Source organism: Pinus tabuliformis, chromosome Q (genome assembly GCF_031772625.1).
Source record: "Pinus tabuliformis cultivar Carrire ecotype Pingquan chromosome Q, CPIR1, whole genome shotgun sequence".
In the NCBI taxonomy this organism is placed as follows: Eukaryota; Viridiplantae; Streptophyta; class Pinopsida; order Pinales; family Pinaceae; genus Pinus; species Pinus tabuliformis.
Window position 1 is genome coordinate 1,046,537,737 of NC_142296.1, and position 21,859 is coordinate 1,046,559,595.

Below are 21,859 nucleotides of genomic sequence, written 5' to 3' on the forward strand. Positions count from 1 at the left end.
TTCCTCCTCCTTGAATTTCTTCTTTTCAACTTCTTCCACTTCTTTAGTAATATCGGCTTCTTCCCTTCTTTGTTTGTTGTTGTCCTTCTTGAGCTTACGACAGTCTCTCTTGTAATGCCCATATCCTTGACATCCATAGCATTGGATCTGAGACATATTGATCTTCTTCTTTTTCTGAGGACCAAACTTGTCAAATTTCCCTTTGCTTCTTGACATGACAACAAACGTTTCACCCTACTCATATGATCATGTATCACTTTTTGCCTTTAACTTGTTTTCTTTGATCTTGCATAGTGACCACAAATTATTGAATGGGATAACTTTCTCCTCTTCATAGACCTTTGATACAAGGTTTCCTTGTTCATGACTTACAGTATTTAAAACAATGGTAATCATTTCTTTATCATATATCATCTCTCCTAGACCTTGAAGTCAATTCCTTATTTGAGATGATTTTGTGAGACATGTAGATATCCCTTCATTCTTTGATGCTTTCAATTTGTATAGATCAGATCTTACTGAAATGATTTTTCCTGGCGTACTTTCATTGAATGGTTCTACTAGCTTATCATATCTTTTGGTGTCTCCAACTCAACTACATAAGGGATAAGGAATCCTTGATGGATTCTATAAGAATCCTTTGAGCCCTAATTTACTTTTTCATATATTTAGATAGTCTTTTCCCGTCAAATGCTTTGGAGACTTTGCCATTGACATTATCAATAACTTCATTTTCCTTGAGAACTAAGTCTATCCTCCTTTTCCATGCAAGGAGGTTCGATGACCCAACCAACTTGTTGATATCCTTCCAAAATGAAGTCATTTTACTAAATTTAATTATAGGAATAAAGATACTTACTCGTCAAGTGAAGATAAACTCTTCAACTTGATCCCTTTGTTGATGATGATTGACGACTTCTTGATGGTGTCTTGATGCTTCTTGGATGATCTTCTTCAAGGATAATCCTTTGCTTCAAAGAGAGGGAGATTGATGACAATGCCTTTGATTTAGCTACCCTTGGATGAGTAGTCTTCAAGATGCTTCAAATCCAATTCCATCCTTTCTTCAGTAGAGATAGGGTCTTTGGGATCTCCTTCTTTGAGGTGATGATTGAGTGTGGATCTCAAGAATGCTCCTTTGATCGCACTGGGGTTTTGACTATCTTCAAAATGATGATGTGATCCTTGTCCTTGAAATGCCTTGGAGATGAGGGAATCCTTTTCATGCTTTGATGTCCTTGATACTTTTCCCAAACTTTGATCCTTGAGTGTCCTTTATTGAGCTGCCCTTCCTTGACTTGTTACCTTAGCTCTGATACCATGTTGAGAAATCTAGGGCAGTAGGAATTAGATGATTTCTCTTATAATGATAATTGCTTGTGAGGACTTTTCACTTTTCTTAATTAGGTTCTTCTTGTACTTGATTATTATTATGTGTTCTTCTTCATCAAACAACTATCAAACCATAAAGAACAATGAGACAAAGGACACAAGATGTAGGCAATCAACCAGGGCCAAAACCTCTCCAAGATTGAGAGGAAAACCCAATGAATTCTTCTTCTTATATAATCTTCAATTGACGAATTCCAAGACCTAGACCCTTGACCAAGAACCCTTCCAAGACCAAGTCAATGCTCCTTCTTTGAGTAGCTCCTCTTTCCAGCAACTTCGACCTATCCTACCACTGCAACTTCTACTTGAACTAGAAACTGCAACTTCGACTTGCCCAGAAACTGCAACTTCGATTTTACCTAGAAACTGCAACTTCACTTCTTCGCTTAGGTAGATTCTCTTTCCTAGATAATTCGGCTTCCAAAATAACTCTTCTTGGTGACCTAACTTCACTTCGGCTTCACTGCAACAAAATCTGCCCTAATTCCTTCGCATGTGCGGAGAGAAGTAGCCCAAAACAAAACCCAAAACTTCGACTTCTTCTCCTTTTTTCGATCTCATCTTCTTCGCACTTTGTTTCATCTCTATGATTGAACTTGTGTGAGTGAGAGTGTGTCTTCCAACTGAGGTCGAGGTCTCCTTTATATAGGCTTCACATAGGGTCAAATTTCTTCCTTTAGGCCGACTAGAAGTTCCCTTAGGTCGGCTTGAACTTTGTGCCATGACAAGGTCTTGGAGGGTCTTTTGACTTGATTATGACTCAATAAATTTTCCTTTACAATATGCAACATGCCCAAATGGGTCATTCATACATGACAATAACTATGACTTTATAACAAACCTAGAGGCATTCAATTGGTGCTTGACCTATAAAATAAATTCTCTTGAGCATGAAACCCATGCCTCAAGACTTACAATAAATTTATTTTCTTTTCATTAAATACATAAAATCATAATTACACGTCATTATGAAGACCAAACCAAGTTACATATTTCAACACTCTAAGGGGTTGGAAACACCTGACCTAATAGGGTTATCTACCTAACCATCCCTAACATAAGGAAGGAACACTTATATGTGACTCAACCTAGTTAGATATTTGAAGGTGATCTTTGTGTGAAGTATAATTGTGCCCCTACCATAAGTATGGTCAACTATGACGCATCTATGGTTATTGCACCTAATAATTGTTGATTTTCAATTGATCTTGAGAGGGTTTTGTCAGGTGGTTCTCATCACAACAGAAGTATTATTGTGCACCTAGCATTAAGTATGGTCCACTATGATGCATCCATGGTTATTGTACCTAACAATTGTTGATTTTCACTTGATCCTAAGAGGGTTTTGTTTGGCGTTTCTCATCACAACATTGAAGGCCTCTTGAGGTGATTGCCCCACTTTCCCAACAGAGCAGAAGAGGTCGTTTTACCCATTACCGAGAGAAAGTATCACCTTGTTAATGCAGTGTTTCCTATCCATAAGAGAGCATTGGGCTACTCGATGACCCCATAGGATGCTTGACACTCTAAAGGACACCTAGATGCTAAAATTTTGAGCCTGGGAAGCTTGGTGTTGGTGATGTTAATGATGTGTCCAGTGGACCCAGGATGCCCCCAAGTTGGCCTTGAGACTGTTTGATGGGCCTCACTTGTTCTGAAACCCGGATGATGATGGTCATCCTTGTGACGATAAGGGAGGGCTTGCACACCACTTTGGAGCCTTACCGCTTGGGTTAGAGAGTGCCACATCACCCCTCTTGCACTTTTGAGGGTGACATTGGGCATCATGGAGATGACATGTTGGCATAGAAGCACTTTGGAGGCATGCATGTGATCTAGGAGATACACCTTGGAGTATGCAGCAATCACTAGCCCATATGACACCATTTTGTGGCATTTAGAGTTCATTTGGAGGATGATATCATGCTTGAGGAGGATTTTCTCCCACACTTGTGGGCATTTATGGCACTTTTGTTATGTTTTTGAACTATGAGAATGGCTTGTAACCTCTTTCTTGTGGAACACTTAAAGTAAACCTGTCAATAGGGCTTCTTAGGTTGAATTATTAAATTATTGCAGCAGACATTTCTGTGGCAATTATCTGACTGGATGTGAACTCCCAAACACAAGTGCATCTACTAGGTGGCACAAGGTTGATGCGTCATTGTTAGTTTGACAATTTAAGTGGTCATACTAACTAAATCCTTGCACTAATGCCTTATGTTCCTGTGCTGATGAAAGGCATGTGATTAACTTTGTCCAATCTATACTGGCTGGTCCCATGCACTGGTTGTCCTAGAGGAAATTCACTATTGACATCAATGTTACATTTATTGTTATCAGCAGATTATCATCGGGGGTCCAACTTTAAATTATCGGCAATATCAGGGAAAATATCAGAAACCATTGGGAAACATGAAAAGAATACAAAAATAATCATTGTTTTCAATTTTTCAACTTATATAATAACATCAACATCAAACAAACACATTGCTACATAAAATGACATATGAGATGTATAAGATGTCAAGCAATACCTCAGATATCGATATTGAAATATGATATTTGTCCTGACTCATAAGATCTAATAGAATGATACAAAATCATATCAAAACAAAGATAGATGTATCTCATGAGATGAATCATGGCAGTGAAAACAATGGATTTCCCTTTGTTTACTTGATGGAAAATGGTCACATCATCCTCAGAATGTTATCGAATCATGGCAATGAAAACAATGGATTTCCCTTTGTTTGCATGAGCTTATAACAAGTTGGAGTCTGCATAAGCCAAAAGAAAAAGCCACCGCATACTTGTGACTCCATGCCCGTAACATATAATAAACATAACCATCAAATCTAAGCTTCAAAAATACAAGAAACCAACAAGGTCTGGTGAGCCAGAGCACAAATTATGGCATATACATTTATTTGTTTGTTCTCCTCCAAAACCTGGGCCTCCCTGACCACTTTGCATTATCATTGTAGAAAACTGATTGTTATACTGAATCACGTATTTCAGAAGCAATATAATCATACTTGTTTACTTTTTTTCTTCCTTTTGCATATACATCTACTTAATGGCTACAGCTTATTACCTTGATCCAATCATACAAAAACACAGATTCATAAATATCTTAGTACAAGAAACTGATCATGTGATATCAAGAGGCATGATTACTACATATAAACACACAAACCAAAGCAACAGTTTGAAGGAGATATATAGTGCACCTCTAACCAAGGATTAGGTTATTACCTGTAAGTTGCAATTTGCCCCACTTTCTAAAAGCAGGCCTACACATGACTTTGAACCCCTAGCTAAAGCAACATGAAGAGGTGTTGTATTGTGTACATCTCTAATATCAACATCAACACCTGCATCCAAGATGATCTGTAACAGGAGAGAAGTAACTATTAAATTGCACTTTAGATGAGGCTGTTGCAAAGACAGCCTATCAGAATTCTGTAACTCAAATATGCTTAAAAACTGTAAATTTTACAAATTTTTTGTTGATATTGACCAGAACTTAGAAAGCTAAATCCTCTAATGAATATCAAGGCTAGAAATAACAAGCCAGACAACATACCTTCACCATTTCCACATCATTAGCCATTGCTGCTGCATGTAGAGCAGTTTGTCCTCGCAGTGCATCTTGGGCTTTTGGATCTGCCCCTGAAGTAATCAAAATTCTGACCAATTCTCTGCATTCTGTAAGCACCAAACCAACCAATTCATCAAGACAGATGATTTTCCAATAAAATATTTCAAAACACAAAGAAGCACCATCATACATTTCATAGTCTAAATGGACTATTTCCTATTATTAACCTTCAAGGAGTGAATTAAAACACCTGGCATAAGTCACCACCAATCAAACATCGTATCAATTTTCAGTTTAATTGGCATAGTTCACATATGGAGATAAGGTGAGAAGAACTGAACAGACCTAAATGAGTCTAAGAAAACCAAAACTTGCTCTGAGAATCAATGATTGCATTCTCAAATTAGGAATGAATGTACACAGAGAAAATCTCACTCGAGAACAAATAAAACATCTCATGAGAGGGCCGCATGTCTTCTTTTGCCATCAAGCAGTTAATCTTTGAATCTCTAACCTACTATTTCCTTAATTATAGGGTTGAGATAGAAATCTACATATACTTGCACATGATATACACTTTTTAAATTACTATAATAAAATACAATAACATATTACAGTTAGGAATAAGATGGACTGATCATTGAGTATTCATCATATCCCTCTTGCTAAAGAAAAAAACTATGTCCAAATCATTCTGAAGATGGGGTACTTGTTACTAGAATGTAGGTTGGGATATCCTTGAGATGAGAGTTTCTATTCATGGCCAAAAATTATCCTTATCTTCGTCCTTTTGTGGTTCTTGTGTTGGTATTGAACCACATATCCTCTGAAAACAGACAGTAGAAGACAAGATTCTAGAACAGCACCGCATAGGTGTAGAATGGGGGCATCCTCTTCCAAGTCAGAAAGTTCAAACCAGTGTTGCAAACATCCTGATTTTATTGCGAAAAAATTGCAAATCACGATTTTTTCGCCTAGCCAATGTTTACTGATTTTCACCGATATTTTGATGGTATCTTAATTTTTCCAATGTTTACCAATTTTTGCTGATATTTTCTCAATTTTTATGATTTTTTGGTTTTCCGGACACTTGCCAATTTTATCCCGATGCCAATGTTTGCAACATTGGTTCAAACATCACATAATTTGAGGTTCTTGACAATAACTACATCATGAATGCCAATGTTGTTTGCCAATCTAGGATTCCAATCTAGGATAACATAGGGTCCATATTTAGGTTTGGCCTTGTTATGTTGTTGTTTCCTACACCTTTTTCTGTCAACGTGTAACCAGACTTTATTGCTGACATGAAAATGATGTGGAATCAGGTATCTTGCACTGAAGTGACCTTAGCACTTTGCTTGTGTGTTATGAGGAATGTCCGTCCCATTCATATCAATCCCAGCCAACTGCTTAAGAAATTTGGTGGCTTTTCCCAACTGCTTTCTTTGGAACAGAATTGATCTGGCTGTGACTGCCTACATATTTCATATGATGCTAGAGATTGAAACTCATTAAAATTTTCAAAAGTTGAATAGCCCATGGCCAAATGGGGAAACATGCTGTAGCTGCTCGTATCACATGAAGGCACATGTCCATGTTAGTTGAAATCTTTACTTAATCATCAAATGTGAACATGGGTTTTGAATGGCACCATCAATTTATAGGAAGTGGAAGACTGTGATTAGCAACCTAGCATTCTCCAGGAAGTGGAAGACTGTAATTAGCAACCTAGCATTTTCCACATCCCTAAAATTGTATAAGGAATTGAGATTACAAATGATGCTGGTTTGCGATTCATATTGAGAAAGTACATTTTAGAAGAATAGTTTGACTACAACATATGGTGCACTAATGGTTTACTTAAAGACAAAAAGATGGCCCTTTCAGAGATAAAACACACCACTGAAAAAATATAGTCATGTTTCCTCTGTGTTGAATGAATACCAGTTTTGAAATCCCTAGAAATAAATTCCCAGACTTCAGACTACATCATAGTGACTAATAAGCTTTACCACAGTGACTAATAAACTTCAAGTGATAGTGCCATAGCTATCTTTGACTCACTACATGAAGAAATTTTTTACTTGCCGTAGCCCTTCCCAGTTTCAAGTTTTTGCATAGGTTTGATGCCCAAACCCCATCATAACATATGACTAATATAAAAATTAAATTTGCATTCAAATTGAAACAAAAGACTAACAGAGTGTTTTTGGTCTAAAGACCCCGGAAAAACCCACAAGGGGAAAACCAGTGGTCAAGGAGTATTTGATTATTATTATTATTATTATTATTATTATCCAATTTTAAGGTCACGGCCAAGCTAGACACCAAATTGGTGTATGAGACCTTCTTGTTTGTGGGGCAAAGGACCCACCTCCGCGCAGTGATTTGACTGCTAAGTCTACGAAGGCATACATTCTCTGGTTTTGAACCTGTGACCTCTTAGAAGGAAACAGATGCTCTTAACAATTAGACCCACTCAAGGAAACACAATGCTGTTAAGGAAACTTATACACAGCAGAGAAAAGTCTAACTTATCTCCCTTTAAGTTTGATGATGTCACTGCCAGGTTACATAGAAATTCAAGCCTCCCTCACAGTCATAAACTCAGTTTTGATTTGCTTGATTTCTGTGCACAGGAACCAATGACAGTGGCTTGAGATAAGTGCTGGCTAGAGCAGAAATATAGCAGAGAATTCTGTCTCCAACCTCCCTCGAAAAACACGCCTCTAAAACCTCGAACTCCATGCTGATAAACCCAGAAATTATTGCAGGAACAGGCCTCGAATTTCATGCTAACTGTCAGCTATTTTCTCAGCCTCTCTGACTGTGTAAATGGCTGATGGCAGTGGTTTGAACTTCCCTTCTCTACAGCTAGATACACGCTGAGAATCCCTCCCAGCTGTTCCGCAAACCAACACTGACTTCTGGCTTGAATCTCGGCCAGAAATACCAAGAAACTTCGGCCAAACTGCTAGCCCGAAATTCTTAGGATTTGTGCCAGAAATTTCGGGTTCTGTGCTGGGACTGTACGCTGTCCTCCTTTTGCTGTATGCTGTCCTCCTTGCTCTCCTCTCCTCAAGTCTCATGATGATAATGAATAAGAAACCCTTGCCTTTTCCCTTTTTGTCTTTCATTAGAGAGGGAAAACCTAAACCTAGTGATCAACGGCTGAGACTAAATCTCAGCCCATGACCCCCTTTCTCATGTGGTTCCCCACTCCTAATCACTTTAATATGTTTTGTACCATGTACATTTTTTCTCTCATAAAGTCACTTTTAAAACATAAAAGTCACTTTGAACTTTTTCTCCCTAAAGTCACATTTAAAACATAAAGTGACTTTATTAAAAGTACCTAGCACTTGTACCTCCTATTAAAATGACTTAACTCCATCACATTAATATAACTCGTAATGTCTCATGAAAAAAAGGTCATTAAAGTGTTTTCCTAGGCAAAAAGGCCAATGCACTAGGAAACACTTCCTTGGCAACATTTTTCTCAACACTCCCTCTTACCGAGGAAGTTGTTTCACACCACTCCAATTTTATCTTTGAAGTGGATATGCTCACCCCTTGGTACCATCTTGTCACCCACTATTCTTGCTACATCACGACCCAACCTCTTTGGTGGTATGCTCTCCTTCATTGACTCGTGCTTCCTTCAAGGTACCATAAAGCCTTCTTGGCTTCCTCTTCCCTAAAGAAGTCTCCTACACAAGTGAGGGAACCTCATCTCCATCCCCTAACACTTGCGGCCCTGATGAAATGCCCCTGTAGCCTGTAGTGATCCTGTACTCTGAGATCCTGCACCTGGTAATCCTACACTTGGTGATCCTACACTCGGTGATACCGGACTCTATGAACCTGTCCCCCCTGAGGTCAGTGATCCTCGACCCCTATGAACCTATACCTGTGGACTCTGAAACTTACAATGCACTCCCTTGCCCAGGAGCTTGCTACTCCACTTAATCAACCTCCTAAGACCTCCTCACGATCCTAGCAAGCTAAAACATGAACCTGTAAAATCTCCCCTCATAGACACCAATCACTCTAGCAGATGCCACGCTAGATCCCATAGGATACATCAACACCTATCCATCCTAGAACACTGCAACATATCCCCTTTCCTCAATATAGGAAACTGATATCAGGTTCCTCCTCAACCCCAGTAGGTATAGGACTTCCCCCACATTCAGAGGTGGCAATGACTCCCTCTGAAAGGATATAGTCCCCACTCTTGTTGCTCTGACCCTAGTGTCATCTCCAAGTCTACACCCTCTGAAGGCTCGTAAAATGCTCCCTCACTCCAGTCATATGGCAAGATACTCCACTATATATAAGCCAAACACTCATGAATGTAGCACTAGTGGCTAAACTCACTACTAATGCAAATGAATCAAATCTTGAGATGAACTCCTCCACCTTAGCTAATGTTGCCATGTCCTTCTTCTTCTCCTTCTTTTTGGGACACTTGGATGCATAGTGACCCAACTTTCCACAAGCAAAGCATCTCACTTTGCTCATGTCCTTCTCGGATTTCTCTTCCTCCTTCTGCTGCTTGGCCCCTCTAGTGGACCCCTTCTTTTTCTTGCCCTTAGTCAAAAGGGAAACATTTTCCTCCTCATCTACTCCACCACTCTAGCCGCCACTCTTCGAACTCCTCCTATTGATTGGTGTTATCCCATTGATTGGTGTTATCCTGACCAACTAGTCCTCAAGGATAGCCTCTCCCACCACAGACAACTCATCTCTCACCTATGTGATCTTGGTGAGGTATGAGGTCACATTGTCGGTCTTGGTCATCTTGGTGTTTCTTAGCTTCTGCCTCAACACCATCTTCTTGTTCTCATTGGAACTTTGGTGTAGTGTGACTAGGAACTCCCACATCTCGTAGGCAAACCTTTTCCTGGTCACATCAGGGAATATGTGGTCTCTGATGGCATCGAGAATGATTCTCTCCACTTTTACATTCTTCTTGTTGAACTCACTAAACTGAAAAGAATCTGTAGGAGGTTGCACGGCATTCTCCACAATGTCCCATACCTCCAACTACTCAAACAAAAGCATCATCCTCTCCTTCCAAGGGCCAAAGTTTTATGTTACTACCAATCTGTCCTTTCACCCTTATACCAGTCACCATGACCCTCACAACACCCACAAAATCTCAATCTGTAAACCCCAAAACTACCTCCCTCTCAACAACCAATCTCTGGATATCTGAAGGTAGTTTTGGTTCATTGTTTACTGACTTGTAGCAAAAGGTATCTTGTTGGTTCTTCTTATCAGCTGAAAGTTTTCCTCAGATCTGAAGCTTCCTTTTTCAGATCTAGAGCTTTCCACGCTCTAACACCATGTAGAAAATTTTGCTCGTTGGAGCCCTTCCCAGTTTCAAGTTTTTACATAGGTTTAATGCCCAAACACCATCATAACATATGACTAATAAAAAAGTAAATTTGCATTCAACTTGAAACAAAAGACTAACCTACTCTTTTCACTTCAACAACTAATACAAGAAATTTATGCAAGCGCACACTCAAAAATTTAACACAATGTTTTTGGTCTAAAGTCACCGGAAAAACCCACAAGGGGAAAACTAGCCTTCAAGGAGTATTTTGATTGTGCTTAAGGAAATGTATACACAGTAGAGAAAAGTCCAACTTATCTCCCTTTAAGTTTGATGATGTCACTGCTAGGTTACATAGAAATTTGAGCCTCTCTCATAGCCATAAACTCAATTGTGATTTGCTTGATTTTTGTGCACAAGAACCGATGACAGTGGCTTGAGATAAGCGTTGGACAGAGAAGAAATATAGTAGAGAATTATGTCTCCAACTTCCCTCAAAAAACACACCTTTAGAGCCTCGAACTCCACGTTGATAAACCCAGAAATTATTGTCGGAACAAGCCTCGAATTTTGTGCTAATTGTCAGCTATTTTCTCAACCTTTGTGACTATGTAAATGGCTGACGACAGTGGTTCGAACTTCCCTTCTCCATAGCTAGATACACACTAAGAATCCCTCCAAGCTGCTCCATAAACCAACACTGACTTCTGGCTTGAATCTCAACCAAAAATACCAAGAAACTTAAGCCAAACTATTAGCCCGAAATTCTCAGGATTTGTGCCAGAAATTTCGGGTTGTGCTAAGATTGTATGTTGTCCTTCTTTTGCTATATGATGTCCTCCTCTGCAATCAAAACTTCCTCCTTGCTCTCCTTACTCTCCTCTCCTCAAGTCTCCTAATAATAATGAATAAGAAACCCTTGCCTATTCTCATTTTGTCTTTCATTAGAGAGGGAAAACCTAAACTTGGTGATCAAGGGCTGAGATTAAATCTCAGCCCATGAGATCAATGGATGAAATCAAGTCCCGCACTTGACCCCCTTTATCATGTGGTCCCCCCTCACTTAAAGAACTCCTAGTCACTTTAATATGTTTTGTACCATATGCATTTTTTTCTCTCATAAATTCACTTTTAAAACATAAAAGTCACTTTGTATTTTTTCTCACTAAAGTCACATTTAAAACATAACGTGACTTTATTAAAAGTACCTAGCACATGTACCACCTCCATGACATTAATACAATTCATAATGTCTCATGACAAAAAGGTCATTAAAGTGTTTTCCTAGGCCAAAAGGCCAATGCACTAGGAAACACTTCCTTGGTACCATTTTTCTCAACACTACACAGTACATAATGTACACCTATAGAAATAATGAACCATCTAAGTCGCACAAAACAAGAAAACAAGTGTGACTTTGAAACGTGGCCCAAAATAATAGTAGCAAACAAGGTATTTATGAGATAAAGAAAATATTGTTGAGAAATCAATGCTAGTAGAATTAGGGTTAGATTTCTCTTTCTTGATAGTTACTTATGAATTATGTTGGTTTCTTTTACTTATTTGTTATATTATCTTTCATCAAGCAATTACCAAATTATGTGTGCGTGAAGATCACAAAGACACAAGACACAAGATGTAGGCACTCTGCCACGACAAAACCCCTATCTAGGGGAAAACCTAGTCAAAATCTCTTCCTTTAATAGTTATTCTTGAGACTCTTCAACCTAGACACAGACCTCCTCCACACCAAGCCAGCATTTCCTTCTCCGATCCAACCTTCTACCTAGTAGCAACAGCACTTCGACACTAGCAACTTCGACTTGGCAGCATTCAGCATCAAAAGCAGCTTCGACTTTGACAAGGAGACTTTGATCTCCTAAATTAGCCCACACGAGAGAGAGAGAGAGAGAGAGAGATCCCAAAACTTCGATTTTGTCCTTCCCTTCCTTCTTGACCAAACTCGCACTCCTTTTAGCCTCCTTCACCTTCGCACTTTTTCCCAGCTTCTAGCTTCAGATATCGAACTATATGTGAGAGAGTGAGATACTCCAAATGAATTCAAACTACCTTGTATATATAGCCTTCCAATGAGGTCGAATTGCCTTCTTTGAGGCTGACTTGGTGTGAAGGTTACATAATTCATCTTTGACTCAAAAATAATTCTTTTTACATCATTTGAAAGCCCAAGAAGGGTCCCATAAAATATACAATGACTCTTTATTAATCCTAGGAGTCCACAATGGAGACTTTGACTAATAAAATGATGACCCAAGCATGAAACCCATGCTTTAATAAGTCGTTGTAGCAATAATAAAAATTCTTTTGACAAATACATTTAATGAAAACCGAACCTAGTTACATTTTTAATTGTTGGAAATATTGAGAGGGGGGTGAATCAGTGTTTCCTATTATTTTTCACAATTGGTTAATTCTTAAAGACAATTCAGAGCATCATCAAAAAACCATAAAACATATCACATGAAGAGCAGTACACAAGGGATTTGGCTTTAACAAAACGTTGTATTTTGTAGTGTACAATGTACATACAATACTTTACCAGGAAGACCTAGAAGGAAGTGAAACACTCCCAAGAGTTCTCCAACAAGTTGGAAGGAAGCAAAATTGCTCCCAAAGAGTTGGGCTCCTGTACCAGGGACAATGACCCAAATACAATCAAGTTGTTGCTACACTGCTTCACTCAAGTACCACTATTGTCCACCATCATTGTTGCAACAATCACTGCTTACTAATCTGTCCACTGCTACTACTATTACATATGCTACTCATGTCGTGACTGCTTTTGTCTGTTGCTATCTCTACCACTGCTGCTACACATGCTGCACTACTATCTGATAATACGATGACTATTGTTGTAGACAATGTGTCACTGTGAAGAGTCATGCATCATTGTTCTATTGTCATGTTTCTGTCATCAAGGATTATAATGCAAGATCATTGTGCAAGGTCAATATTGTTTACAATAATGTCACAGAGGAGGTCACTGCCTCAATCTCTACGGTTGTTGCTACAACAATACTTCTGCAATCACTACTACCAGTCACTTTCCAAACCCTGCTTGATATCTCAACATGGTATCAAAGGTAGGGTCAAAGAAGATTAAAGATCACTTCGTTGGCTTGAAGGAATTGACTACTCCCTCTATGATAAGAATGGGATTCAATTCTACAAGAAGATGGTCTACTACTTATTCAACAAGGTCAAAAGTCAAAAGTCAAGGGTTCTTAGCTCCACATACAAGATCACTTAATGATGATAATGCATGTATCATTGACAGTGGAGCATCAAGGCATATGACAGGGGAAAGTAAACAACTATAAACTCTACCAAAAGAACCATCCTCCCATGTAGTCGAATTGGGAGACAACAAAAGCTATGATGTTAGAGGCATGGGATCAACATCTTTGAAGCTGGAGAATGGAGCAAAACTACATCTCAACAACATATTATATGTTCCAGGTTTGAAAAAGAATTTGCTTTCAATTTCTTGCTTAGAAGATAAAGGGGATAGAGTTTCTTTTGTTGATGGAAAGGTATTGGTTTGGGGAAAAGATTCAAGTATTGATAAAGCTAGGGTTATTGGAGTTCGTGAAGGAAGCTTGTATAGAGTCATTACACCACCTCCTCAAGCCCTAGTTCATATGGAAATCACTTCCTATTGAGCTATGGCATAGAAGATATGGTCATCTTCACTACAAGGTCATTCCCACTCTTAAACATCTAGTTCATGGCATCCCTAATATCAAAGAAGATTGTGGAGTTTGCAAGGGATGCTCTTTGGGAAAACATACAAGAATACCATTTTCAACTAGTGAAACAAGGTCTAAAGAAATATTAGACCTCATACATTCTGATGTGTGTGGGCCCATGTCTGAAAAATCACTTGGAGGTCATCTTTACTATGTAACATTTATTGATGATCACTCTAGAAAGACATGGCTCTACCTTCTCAAGAAAAAGGATGAAGTATTTGAGAAATTCAAAGAGTTTAGATGTGAAGTGGAAACCCTAACTGAAAGAAAAATAAAGACTTTGAGATCCGACAATGGTGGGGAATACACTTCTAAATAATTGATTGTATATTGTAAAGAAGCAGTAATTAAGAAGGATCTTATCGTTCCCTACTATCCCGAACAAAATGGAGTGGCCCAAAGAAAGAATAGGACAATTGAAAGTGTACAAACAATGCTCCTTGATCAAGATTTACCAAAATTTCTATGGGGAGAAGCAGTAATGACAATCGTATATATTCAAAATAGAAGTCCTCATAGGATTCTTGAAATTATGACACCCGAGGAATCATTCACAGGGAAGAAGCCAAGTTTGGACCATCATCGAATCTTTGGGAATCCTGCCTACATCCACATCCCCAAGGGCAAACGAAAGAAGCTATATTCTACAAGCATCAAAGGGATCTTCAATGGCTTTAGTCTTTCCTCCAAGGCATATAGAATCTACATCATGGAAGGGAAATACATTGAAGCAAAGACGTTATATTTGATGAAAATCAAGCCTACAAAAGATCGAAGGATATACCTATTGATTCCAATGACGAAGATCTACCTATATTTGAAGAAAAAGAAGTACAACGCGACAACCCTTCTACAATTCAAGAAGAAGAAGATGGACCAAGTGAGCCTATTCCTACTGTGGACATACCGAATGCAAGGAAGAGGCCAAATTGGTTAAAAGCTACTCTTGAAGATGTTGAAGGGCGTGGGGAGTTGCGAAAGGAACCTTTAGATAAAGCAGAAGACCGCAGAGATATTCTTGATATGCTACATATATGACAAGACTAATTGCAGTAGAACCATCTACATTTGAAGAAGTTGCTCATCAAGAAGTATGGAAAAAACTTAAAAGCTATGCAGGAAGAATATCAATCCATCATGAAGAATGGGGTTTGGGAAATCGTTCCTAGACCTAGTGACAAATCGGTTGTAACCTCAAAATGGATCTACAAGATCAAGCATGATGTTGATAGAAGTATAGATAAATACATGGCCAGATTTGTTGCAAGGGGTTTCTCTCAAAACGAAGGGATAGATTATGAAGAAACCTTTGCACCCACTACAAGGTATACTACCATTAGATCTTTGGTTTCATTCGCTGCTACAATGAGATGGAATATCTATCAAATGGATGTGAAGACAACATTTCTGAATGGGACCATCAATGAGGAAGTATAAAATGAGCAGCCCGAAGGCTTTGAGGTAAATGGCAAAGATACTTATGTATGTAGACTCAAGAAGACCCTATATGGTTTGAAGCAAGCTCCTAGGGCATGGTATGCAAGAATGGATGCATACCTTCTAAGAATTGGGTTCATGAAGAGTTTCGTTGATCCAAATCTCTACATCAAGGTTGTGAATAATGAGCCAATCATTATTCTATTGTATGTGGTTGACTTGTTCATTACAGGTGTGGAGAGAAGAATACAAGAATGCAAGAAGATGCTCGCAGCTGAATTTGAGATGAAGGATCTAGAAATGATGCACTATTACTTAAGTCTGGAAGTATGGCAAAATCCTGGGGAGATATATTTGGGGCAAGGAAAGCATATCATCAAGTTGTTGCAGAAATTTGGGATGATGGATTCCAAGCCCACGACTACTCCTATGATCATCAGTCTCAAGAAGTTGAGGAGATTTGACTTAAGTCTCATGGATCCTACCTCCTATCGTCAGTTGGTGGGTTCTTTAATGTATCTGGTAAATACTAGGCCAGATATATGCTTTGTTGTGAACATCCTCAATCATTTTCAGTTGGAGCCTCGTCATGATCACTGGATAGTTGCCAAGAACATATTAAGATATCTTCGTGGGAAAGAGCAGTCTTGTACCTTTATGCATTTCCTATTTCAAGAGCTCTTAAAGGAAGAAGAACAAAGTATCCTATTATTTTTCACAATTGGTTAATTCTTAAAGACAATTCAGAGCATCATCATAAAACCATAAAACATATCACATGAAGAGCAGTACACAAGGGATTTGGCTTTAACAAAGGGTTGCATTTTGTAGTGTACAGTGTACATACAATACTTTACCAGGAAGACCTGGAAGGAAGTGAAACACTCCCAAGAGTTTTCCAACAAGCTATAACGAAGCAAAATTGCTCCCAAAGGATTGGACTCCTATACAAGGGACAATGACCCAAATACAATCAAGTTGTTGCTACACTGCTTCATTCAAGTACCACTATTGTCCACCATGACTGCTGCAACAATCACTGCTTACTAATTTGTCTACTGCTACTACTCTTACAACTACTACTCATGTTGCCTTTGTCCACTGCTTCTGTCTGCTGCTATCTCTGCCATTGCTACTACACATGCTGCACTACTGTCCAATAGTACTACCAATATTGTTGTACACAATGTACAAGACTTAGATGATTATTATACGTGCCCCATGACATTGGTTATTATTTTGTCTTTATTAACTTTATTACATGGAATTTTGACTCGGGTTGTTACAGAACCCTCCCCCTTGGGGGAACACCATCCTCGGTGTTCAATGGCAACCTACAACCAACAAGACTGCTGAGAAGAAAAACATACTGATCAACCTAGAGCTTTATAACTTAGCTCGATGCAATATTTACAATGATCAACTGGTTGACAAGAAAACCAACGTGACACCCATACCGCTTATTGGAGCTTTATAACACAGTTCATATACATATGTACATATACCAAAACATCACACAAAAACATATACCAAAAACATTCGCTCAACCGGCGAATAGAGAAGGATACATAGCCCACATCTGATCCACCATCTCCCATGTAGCTTCATAACATATATTTTACTCTTCTACAATGTAATAGGGAAGGTACAAGATTCATCTTCACCTTAGCTCTGATACCAAGTCGGCCTCTTTCTTTCACCATAGCTCTCTTCTTGACATTTCTTATTTTTGAATGACATCTAGATGGGCTTATGCAGGGCTACTAAGGGAAGAACTATGGAAGAATACCACAACTGACAGTCATGTCGCAGGATGAAAGGTCCATAAGGAAACATGATATGAAGAAGGCAACATGGCATGAAGGAAGGCCATATATGGACTAATGGATCACTTTCCAATGAAAGAAATGATGACATGACTCATGGATGAAAGTGATGGATAGTTTGTGCCCTATGAAGAAGTCCCAAAAAATGTAGACTCTATGACAAAGAAAAAATTCATGACATAAAGGGAAGGAGTTCTACAAGCAACTGGTTGTCCCATGATCTCCACCTGAAGAGCTGCTAAAAGTAAGTCCCTGGTCAAGAGGGAGTTTGGTCAAGTCCCTAGTTAAGAGGGACCCTGGGTGCATTCTTGTTTATAAGAATGGGTAGATTCCTTTAGTGGAATAGATATGACCTCCCTAAGTTGAGAGGGAGAGATAGACACATCATTCTTGTCTTCACTTGGGAAGACTAAATGGAGGATTGAGTAAACATCTGGCATCTGATACTCTTTGAGGATCAGTTAGGGCAGCTAAGATAAGAGTAGTCATAAAGGACCGATATTATTTGAGGATTGGGAATCCAAGATAAGAATAGTCTTGGTGGAACATACTTTGAGAGAACCATGGTGGGGTATGTTCCGAGAGAGACAATGATGAGGGTGTTTATACATCATTGGTCTCACCAGCATTGAGCTCTAATCTAGTGGAGAGAGTCAAGGCCTTGCTATGTGACAATGTTGGATGATATGATGCTACACAAATGGGTTACCAATTTGACTTTTCTTATGAGAATTCTTCAAATTGTGAATGTCCAAGTACCTTGTGTAGATTATAAATAACTCCCTAGTTAAGAGAGAGTGTTGAAAAGTGTAACTAGGTTCGGTCTTCATAATGACATGTGTAATTATGATTTTATGTAATTGAAGAAGAAAATAAAATTATTTTTGTAATGCTTGAATCATGGGTTTCATGATCAAGGAATTTTATTTTATAGTTAAGGCTCCCATTGTGAGCCTTTAGGGCTAGTCATCGAGTCATAAAGTCTAGTAAAGTCAATGTCAAAGGTTGAAGTCCCATTTGGGCATGTTACATATGTATTTGAGTCACTATTACAGTCAAAAGCCCCTCCAAGACCAAGCTCAAGCACTTCTAGCAAGTCAACCTTAAAATGGAGCAATGAGCCTTCACAAAATGGACATGTGGGCCTAGGATCCAGTCAAGTCGGCTTATTTTCATGGGTAGATCACTATATAAAGAAGCCTCGACCTCATTCTAGACACACACTCAAGCACAACAAGTAGTTCGATCAAGGGTCAATAGAAGTCTTATACCCAAGCGAAGGAAGGAGATCAAAATCGAAGGGAAAAACAAAGAAGTTGCAGGTCTGTCTTAGGAAAAATTTATTACATGTGTGAGGAAGGGATAGGGCATACACTTATTGCAGAGAAGCCGAATTGCAGAATTTCAAGAGACCGATTTAAGACAAGAACTTGATCTATACTTCACGCCGAGATAACAAAGATATCCTTTCTAGTTAAGCGAAGAATGAAAGGACAAAATTTACCCTATGTCTATCAGACGTGTGAGAAGTATAGTCCACTGGTCGAAGATTACAGTCAAGGAGGCCGAAAAGTTCAGATAGGTGTTGCAGCAATGAAAACTAAACATTGAAGAAGAAATTGGAGCTGAATCATCAAAGGATTAACTTTGACTTGAAGTAAGTTGACTTGGTATTGGAGAGGTTGTTGGGTCAAGGGTCTTGGTCTTGGTATTCGTCAATTGAAGTCTTTATAAGAAGAAGAATTCGTTTTGGGTTTTCCTCTCAAGTTGGAGAGGCTTTGGCCCTGGCTGATTGCCTACATTTTGTGTCTCTTGTCTCTATATTGCTTATGCTTTGGTACTTGTTTGATGAATAAGAACACTATAATCATCTAAACAAAAGAGAAGAACCTAATCACCACAAAAGTTAGTCAATGGCATTGCAAAGTACAATAGTGTTGATACAGAGTGGGAGCACAAAAAGTTAAAACAACTCCCATATAAAGCAAACATAACTTTATTAATGTATATCTTTATAGTGGTGTAGTTATCCTTGACTCACTACACAATACATAATGTACACCTATAGATATAGTGAACCATCTAAGTTGCACAAAACAAGGAAACAAGTATGAAATGGAAACATGGCCCAAAATAATTAAGGAAACAAGGTATTTAGATGTGATAAGAAAGTATAACTTTATTAATGTCCAACAAATGTCCACAAAAGTTGGTCAATGGCATTGCTAAGTACAATAGTGTTGAAAAGTAAAAATGTTGAAAGTAAAGCAAAGAATTGATCTAAGCTAAGATATGAAGATTGTACTGACAGTTGAAATCAGATCTTGGAGAGAAACGTAGAAGGTGAACGGAAGCAAGATCTAGAATACAAATAGTGCAAACATGCCAAGGTCGAGTAGAGCTAGCTCCCCTAACATCCAAGGCCAAGTGGAGGAAATTCTAGACAGAAGATTGTTTGAAAGAGGAGCTACAAAAAGATTTGGTATACATATTTTCTTGCCCCTTCGAAGAGGTCATTTGCCGCCAAGGATTGAGTAGCCTTGTCTAACTTATGGTACAGGATGTAGAATGAAAACTTCATTGCAGTCTGTGGGATGTAGAAATTTTCTCTCAAGACCTCACAAATCTGGGATGTGGAGTAACTATGTTGTCAGTCTATCCCTTGGTGCCCCTAGAAAATGGGAGCACCTCAAAGAAAGAAGTGATCATCCGGGTGAACAATGGTCTAGAAGATGGAAAAAGAGTTTGGGAACTATGTCAAAAGATGTCCTACATGTATAAGGCCAAGCAGCTCTAGTCAGGATACCAAAAGACACTAAAAAGGGACTATGACTACCTGAATAGACAATGTCACCACCATCAAATCTTAAAATAAATGGAGAACTGAAACATGAAGTGCTCCTTTATTCCAACCTCCCAAAAATGGCACAATAGCACATCATGTCTAAACAGTGGACCTAGTCATTTAAATCCCATTTAAGACCATGTGAACCCACTCTAAACTTCAACTAACCTATGAGAATATGAAGATCATGTATCTAGTGATGGTGTAAGAACGGGGTGTCATACAATGGGTTTGTCTTTCAACTCAATGAAGTGCTCTCCATAAAAGCTCATCCTTGGATGTGACACATTTGATGGAGATGTCCAAGTAACCTAAATATATTGTTTATATCAGTTGTCTCGGGTGATCATGTTTAGCTCCTACGTAGTAGGTAAGAGATGGTTGAGGGCATCAAGAGAATAACTAAATGGAGGGAGGCAATCCATTGAAATACCTACAAACTCCAAATGGTTCAACACCCGTGCAAACCAACAATAAGCCCGCCCCAGGGGAAGCACCAAAAGCAACAAACTTTGACGAGTGATAAGAAAAATATAGAGAGTAATCCCAACCCACCACCAAGTTGACAAAACTCTAAACACAATGGAGGAACAAGACCAAGTTGAACACAATTTCTAACCTAAGGGGATGATCACCAAACTCTATGAGAATAATAAACACAGAAATTGTTTGCTTACATCTAATAATGCATTGAAGGAGAAGGGTTTGTACCTTCTTAGTTGTGGTCTATTACCCATCCGTATACATGGGTAACCCTAGGAGAAAACTTTTCTCCTACGATGCAACTTGCCAACCCACAACCCCCACTGTGATCCATAGATAGATAGCCTCAGATGCCTCCCATACACTTTCTAATCAATGCAATCCTTGATATAGCCTACTCATACGATGAAGGTGGGTCATTTATTGTGAGGTACTTTAACCATTTTTGCATTCAAGTGCTTTCATTTAATGTTTAAGGCATTCTAGTATGGATCACAAGTTGAAATTGGATTATAGACCATTATTGGTTGTGTACTTGTTCCCTTACTTCACCTTGGTGGTTATCATGTGTCCCTAGTCTAGTGTGACCTTCCTTAGGGTCTTTCTTTTACTGTCTAGGAGGGGCACAAATAGGAAGCTCTGATGATGGTAGCATTCCATGTTATTCATATTTAACACTTGTCATCATTCATCTTAATTTTTATCCCATATTTTGATTGGTTGTTGTCAGTTGCTCATACCAGTTCCCTGTTGGCCTTGTCCTATGAGAAGAAGGGGTTGGAAATACTTGAGATTGATGCCACTATAAGAAAAGAAAAAGCAAAAGCCAAATACCAAAATGCAAAAGAATGGCAAGGGAAGTAAAGCAAGCAAAAGCCAATTGTAGCTTGAGCTCTACCCTCTCTTATATAACCACTCATCCCCAAGAATATCCATGCATATCAAGCCTATCAAAGAAAAAGGAACTCTTAGAGAACATCTTGACCCTGATGAGGCAATAAACTGCCCATCATTAAAGGGGGGTCATACCATCGATATTACTTGATAAGTTAATAGAGTTTGTTAAACAAGCCATATAAAAGCAGGAAAATAAGAGGCAAATGTCGGGGTTCAAGAAAACAAAGCGGAGAGAAGGTAACTCAAGCAATTGAG

General features: G+C 38.7%; 1 protein-coding gene across 1 annotated transcript in view; it reads right to left on the bottom strand.

Annotated features, from left to right (window-relative positions):
* KEG (protein kinase KEG) overlaps positions 1 to 21,859 on the bottom strand; it is a 255,984-nt gene that overhangs the window by 62,273 nt on the left and 171,852 nt on the right. Inside the window, exons 8-9 of the mRNA XM_089385755.1 lie at positions 4,982 to 5,103; positions 4,651 to 4,785 (exon numbers count right to left, since the gene is read on the bottom strand). Coding sequence (XP_089241881.1) covers positions 4,651 to 4,785; positions 4,982 to 5,103 — 257 coding nt within the window. The remainder of the gene's footprint in view (positions 1 to 4,650; positions 4,786 to 4,981; positions 5,104 to 21,859) is intronic.